The sequence below is a fragment of the Gekko japonicus genome, unplaced genomic scaffold, assembly GCF_001447785.1.
Source record: "Gekko japonicus isolate JY-2015 unplaced genomic scaffold, Gekko_japonicus_V1.1 scaffold2018, whole genome shotgun sequence".
Lineage (NCBI taxonomy): Eukaryota > Metazoa > Chordata > Lepidosauria > Squamata > Gekkonidae > Gekko > Gekko japonicus.
The window spans coordinates 204,869-211,753 of NW_015167112.1; the positions used below are offsets into that span (position 1 = coordinate 204,869).

Genomic DNA, 6,885 nt, shown 5'->3' on the forward strand with positions numbered 1-6,885 from the left:
CTTCCTTCCTTCCTTCCTTCCTTCCTTCCTTCCTTCCTTCCTTCCTTCCTCCTGCACCTCTTTTTTTACGAAATGACCCTGGATAAAAATATACACTTTTAAAATGATGTGTCTGCCAAATAAAAAAGGAATTACAGTATAAAGACACAATTAAAGTAGTACGTTAAATAATATAAAATACCGCATCAATATATCATGAGCATTAAGAGAGAAGAGATGGTACAAAAAGGTGATGGCATAAATAGATAGGTTTCTCTTCTCCTCCCCAACCCTCCTCTTTACACCCTTGCTTGAGGGCCAAATCATACGAGACTTTTTTTAATGCCCGCAACTACAGGGAACATCATTTTCAAAGTCTGCAGGAATCAAAGTAATTCCCAAGGCAGCTTTTTGCCTCACTTGGAGCTACACATGCAGCATGTGCAGCTCCAGAATGGGCCAAATAAGTCCCAACCCAGGGGCCATCTCAGCTTGGGAAAACATTACAGAAGGAAGGCAAGAGTTCCTCCTCCTTCCGTGCCACAGTCTTGAGCTGAATTGGCTGTGGGGAAAGCAAGTGATGTCCAGGGAACCCAGACCCAGGCCCGTAGCCAGGATTTTGTAATTTGGGGGGCCCTTAAATAAGTTGGGGGGCACTGACGTCAGTTGGGGAAGCCAGCCATGCTTGGGGAAGGGGTAGCAGCAGCTGGGGGCTAGATGACAGTTCAGGGGGCCTTGTCAGGAAGTTGGGGAGGGCTGAGCCCCGACATGCCCCACTGTAGCTACAGGCCTGCCCAGACCCAACTCATAAAAAACTCTTGTGTAGTTTGGCCCTCAGTTTTTGTTTTCCTGCCCTCCTTGTGTGGGAAGTCTGCACACTACCCCCTCCACGAGTCCCTCATTTCCTGTTCCTGGCTGAAAGTTGTTCAATAGGTATATGTGGGATATTATTTTTAGAAAGAATAATTGGGATAATGCCACTGATCTTTTTCCGTCTTTCGTCTCTTTTGTGTGTGTGTGTCTTAATCTAGCCGTGCCATGCCCATCAAACAAAATCTACAAGGCATGTGGTCCATCTGAAGAGAAGACTTGCAAATCTGGGTAATTACTTTTATGACCTTTCAGTCTCAGTACGATCCATTTGTATAAACGGATGAGTTCCTTGGAGCCATTATTTAGTCAAATGTGTGTGTTTAGGCATTAGCTTTGTGTACTCCCCTGCTCCCCCTCAGTAGCTTAAAACAAAAGTGCTGGAAATTCTTGAAACAACTTCTCCCGCGGCGGATTCAGTGTGTACGGTTGAGAAGGGGGCACTTCTCCTGTTCCATGAAGTGACATGTGATACAGGTATCACTGATAGTCCGCTGAGGCCAACCCACAGGATTTTCACCACCTTGTAGAGGGGAGAGGAATACATGAATCTGCCTGTCCATGCATAGCTTGGTGTCCTCACAGAACTCCTCATCACACTTTTCATGAGGTGGGAGGAGCATACCTGCTTCCCTCCCATGGGGGCACAGTCTTCAACTGGAGGTATGAGCATGCCTCATTCAGTTACCCAGCCCTTGGGTGTTCTCAGATCAATGTATGGACAATTCTCCATTAGAAAGTACTGTGGGCAATATGCCCAGCGCATATCTGCTATGCTAATATAGGTTATTTCATACACACACATTATATAAACATAGCCTCACAGAAGACAAGCAACTCTGTCCTTATTTGAGTTTTGAACTGTAGTAGCTCTTATAGGTCAGCTAATGTATGGTCTTTGCTACCTGAAAGAGAGTGAAATTCCTAATTCTGTTGTTTATCCCACCCGTGTTACTGTTTTACTGTCCCTACAAACATACACTGATTCCAGGGCCCAGCACAAATAAATATCTGAAACCTATATTACCTCGAGAATGCAGTGTAGTAAAGACACAATAATCAAGAACAGTCTCTGTTGGTGGAAGATATTCATGTTAGAATTGTTATATATGTATTTCTTCTAGAATATCATTAGCTTTAATCGCTATAAATATGCCAGGCTGTACAAGAATAATAATAATTTTTTTTTAAATTTTCATCTATAGTAGCATAACAGTAGCGAATGAAACACAAGTGGAAGGTTGTTTCTGCCCTGAAGGGACAACGCTTTATGACTCTGGTGTGGATGTCTGTGTAAAAACCTGTGGTAAGTTTGGGTTCTAACTCTTTTTTTCTTTCAAACATATTTATTAATTTAAAATGTATATGACTATCAGGAACTTTGCCACAAGTAGTGAAGCTTTTCTTTATTCTGTTTACAGGATGTGTTGGACCAGATAATATACCAAGGGCGGTAAGATGCTTGCTTGTTTATTTGCATTCCATTTTATTGTATTTTTCTCTGAGAAAATAAATTGCAAACTCCTACATTTTTTATTTTACATTAAGCTATTTGGATGAATTCTCCTCAAGGCAGGGGTCCCCAATCTTTTTGAGACTGCAGGCACTTTTGGAATTCTGACACACAGTGGTAGGCAAAACCACAAAATGGGTGCCATGGGAGGACATAGCCAATCAGATCTCCAGTGGACAATAACAGGCCCTGCTGTGCTTATAGACATGTTATAGGTGTCTATATGCTATTGCTAGAAATCTCCGAGCCAAGGTGGGGAACTGGAGTGTTTGGTGCTAAATGACAATTTAGATATGGTAGGTCTCTCAGAAACATGGTGGAATTGGGAAAATCTATGGGATGCAGTCATCCCTGAATGTAAGCTTTATAGACAGAACAGGGGGAGATGGGTTTGGGGGAGGCGTTCTGTTGTACATCAAAGGGGGCATAGAATCAAGTTAGAAAATATTAGGAGAACTAACTCCCCAACAGAAATGATATGGATCAAAATACTGGGCCCTGAGGGTTACTTAAAAATGGGGTGTACTGTTGCCCACCTGATCAAACAATTGAGGCAGATCTTGAGATTGAGAAGGAAATAAGGGAGGTGACTAAAGTAGATAATGTGATACTGGGAGACTTCAGCTACCCTCACATTGACTGGGTAAACGTGTGCTCAGGTCATGCTGTAGAAATGAGATCCCTAGACATCATAAATGACTGCACGGGAAGAGTTTATCACAGAGCCAACCAGAGGGTAGTCATCTTGGACACAGTTCTGAACAGGGCTCAAGACCTGGTGAGATATGTAGAGGTTGTTGCACTAATTGGGAACAGTGACTGCAATGCCATTATATTCAGCATTCATGTCAATGGAAAGCGATCTCTAAAGTCCAAAACTTTAACATTTGATTTCAAAAGAGGGAACTTTACAAAAATAAGGAGAATAGTTAAAAGGAAGCTGAGCTCAGCCACGCCCCCAATGTCAGCAATGTGGCTGCGTCACCTCTGGTGATGCAGCTTCGGGGGCAGGGTTCCTGCCGGGCCCTGATTCCGCCGGGCCGGAAATCGGGGCTCCAAAGCGGGGAATTCCCCACCCCCCGGGCCAATTTGGCAACCCTAATTATAATTGGTGCTGGGGGGCAACAGTGGGAGGGCTTCCTGGCACCACTGCTGGACCTCCTGATGGCACCTGGTATTTTTGGCCACTGTGTGACAGAGTATTGGACTAGATGGGCCATTGGCCTGATCCAACATTGGCTTCTCTTATGTTCTATAATGCCCTTGGATAGATCAATGGTGCAGCCTCATTTGGAATACCGTGTGGAGTTCTGATCACTGTATCTCAAAAAGGACATCATGGTCCTGGAAAAAGAACAGAAGAGGGTAACCAAGATGATTTAGGGGTTGGGGCACCTTTCCTATTCATAAAGGTTGAAGAGTCTGGGACTTTTCTGTTGAGAAAGAGATGACTAAGGAGTGCATGATAGAGGTTTATAAATTTATGCATAAGGTGGAGAGAGAGGACAAAGAGAACTGTTTCTCCCTGTCCCAAAATACTAGAACTTGAGGGCATCCAATGAAGCTGATGGGCAGTAGGTTCAGGATTGACAAAAGGAAATACTACTTTACACACAGAGTGATTAAAATGTGGAATTCACTGCCAGAGGATGTACTGATGGCTTCAGGCAGAGACAGCTTTAAAAGAGGATTGGATAGATTCACAGAGGATAGGTTCATCAACAGCTACTAGCCCTGGTGACTAAGAGGCAGTCAACTTCTTAATCCTGATGCCAGGAAGCAACGTCAGGAGAAGGCCTTGGCCTCTATGCCCTGTTGTAGGCCCTCCAGAAGAACTGGTTGGCCACTGTGTGAGCCAGCATGCTGGACTAGATGGCCGACTGGTCTGATCCAGCAGGGTTATTCTTATGTTCTTATGTACAAACCCCACTTAGGTACAAACAGTTGGTGAGCACCGGGAAAGGTGTAGGCGGGTGCCATGGCAACCGTAGGCACCCCATCGGGGACCCGTGCCTCAAGGGATGCATTATGATAACAGTTCTGGAGTACAGCATAATGAATTTATAAGTCTCTTTTTCTGACTCCTGAGGTCCTTGTCTGTATTTCTTTAACAGCAGGGCTTTTTTTTTGTAGAAAAAGCCCAGCAGGAACTCATTAGCATAACAAGCCACACCCAACAGCAGAAACTCACTAGCATTAGGCCACACCCCTGACAGTACAGCTCATTAGCATATTAGGCCACACCCCATGACTTCCCTTGGCTTGAAGGGGAGGGAAGGCAGTTTAAACTGCCTCCCCTTGGCTTGCCCGGACGCCCGGGATGTGGGGCGCTCGGGAAAGCCGGCCCTTGGACAGGCCGGGGAAGGCACGGGGAGGCATTTAAATACCTCCCCGATCCTTCCAGGGCCACCCCTGGTCGGCCCACCTCGGAGTCGCTGGGGGGGTCACTCTCCAGGCCTTCCCTCTGTAGCCAGGCACGCAGAGGTTTTGGCTGTAGTGGGCGTGGCCAACTCTGAAGCCAGCGGGAACTCCATTCCTGTGCGTTCCTGCCCCAAAATAGCACTGTTTAACAGTTATAAAATGGATGGGCAGGGTTAGATTTTACTGTGTTTACTAATTTACGCGCATTTTGATACTTGAGTGTTCCTTCTTGTTGACAGTTTGGAGAGACCTTTGAGTTTGACTGCAAGGACTGTGTCTGCCTGGAAGGAGGTGCTGGCATTATCTGTGAGGACCATAAATGCCCTCCGGCAGTAGATGACTCGCAGTGTGAAGGAGAAGGGTTCTACAAGATCTCTGAAGTCAACCCTGATGACAAATGCTGTTCTAAAACAACTTGTGGTAAGTGTATCTTAGTAGCTTCTTGCATTTTAAGTAATTGACCATGATTGGAGATACAATAACCATAGGTCAGTGGTCAAGCATATGCCGTGCAAATACAAGATCCTGGATTCACTTCCTGCTATGACCAGTTGAAATGTTTCAAGAAGCAATGCTAGGACAGACTGGAGAACTGTATATGAATAGCAGGCTAGGTAGACTATTGCTCTGATTCAGTTATTGCAGTGTCTTGCACCTGTAGAGAAAATTATCAACAATATTATCACCAGTGTTCCCTCTAAGCTGAGTTAGTGTGAGCTAGCGCACAGTTTTTTAGCCTCCAGCTCACACATTTTTGTCTTAGCTCAGGAAGGATGGCTCCAGAGCAAACTAACTGATGCAGTGGCCAAATCGCTTGCTCACAACTTTAATGCCAGTAGCTCACCAAGTAGAATCTTTGCTCACAAGGCTCCACAGCTGAGAGGGAGAATTGATTATCACAAGAATTTTTTCAAAAAAGATACACAAGTACCAATAGCGGGAGAGTCTCTAAAATTAGATTCTTTACAGGATGCTTGCATGCTTCACTGTGCGACAGTTTTGCTTGACTTCAATTTACAGAATGCCCAGTCTTCTTACAATTCCATCCTGCCTTTTCTGTTTTACAGTATGTAATGCCACTGACTGCACAGTCAGACTTCCTACGTGTGAGCTCGGGTTTGAAGCCGTGTCTCATACTCCCCCCGGACGCTGCTGTCCTGTTTATCAATGTGGTATGTTTATTTGAACAGATTGTAGAAGGATAAGCATGATATATATATATTTTTTAAAAAAAGTTTTATTGAGTTTCAACAGGTTTTATAAAGCAGAAACAGTTTTTACACAGGTATAACAACAACAAGAAAGGAGCTGCGGTGGCTCAAGTGGTTAAGACGCTGAACTGCAGGCTGTGAAAGGTCGGTAGTTCAGCAGTTCGAGACCCGAGTGTGCCACATGACGGAGTGAGCTCCCGTCTCTAGTTCCAGCTCCTGCCAACCTAGCAGTTCGAAAGCAAGACATTGCAAGTAGATAAATAGGTACCACTTCAGTGGGAAGGTCACACCGTTCCGTGCGCCTTGGTGTTTAGTCATGCTGGCCACATGACCATGGAAACGTCTTCGGACAGTGCTGGCTCTTTGGCTTTGAAACGGAGATGAGCACCGCAACCCTAGAGTCAGACTCGACTGGCTTTCGAGCAAGGGAACCTTTACCTTTACCTTTAACAACAACAAGAACATTAACACTGGCATAGACTATAAGAGGTGAATGACAACACTGCCTAACGTGAGAAGGAAAAAAGAAAACTCCAAATCTAATACCTACATGCACCAATAGCAGTAGTTCTCAGAGCTTACAAAAGCATTACCTCAGTATTATGCAAGGCCCCTTTTTCACAAATCATCTTATCTGCTTCTACTTTTTCTAAGAAAGGAAACCATTTGTCGAATGGGTCTAATATTAACCTCATCATTACTGTTCTATCTGAATACACTGCAAACTTTTCTAAGGTAAAATAATCCCAAACTTTGCTTAACCACTGGTCTAGTGCGGGGGGCTTTTCATTTTTCCAATGTTGAGCAATGGTTGCTGTCGCCGCTGTCAATAAAGTTAGTATCAGATCTTTACGAATCCTGGGGATCTGCACCTCATCCAAAAGGTTCAGC

General features: G+C 44.6%; 1 protein-coding gene across 1 annotated transcript in view; it reads left to right on the top strand.

Moving 5' to 3' along the window:
• MUC2 (mucin 2, oligomeric mucus/gel-forming) overlaps positions 1–6,885 on the top strand; it is a 111,234-nt gene that overhangs the window by 90,236 nt on the left and 14,113 nt on the right. Inside the window, exons 41-44 of the mRNA XM_015412952.1 lie at positions 1,016–1,080; positions 2,055–2,155; positions 2,271–2,302; positions 5,023–5,203. Coding sequence (XP_015268438.1) covers positions 1,016–1,080; positions 2,055–2,155; positions 2,271–2,302; positions 5,023–5,203 — 379 coding nt within the window. The remainder of the gene's footprint in view (positions 1–1,015; positions 1,081–2,054; positions 2,156–2,270; positions 2,303–5,022; positions 5,204–6,885) is intronic.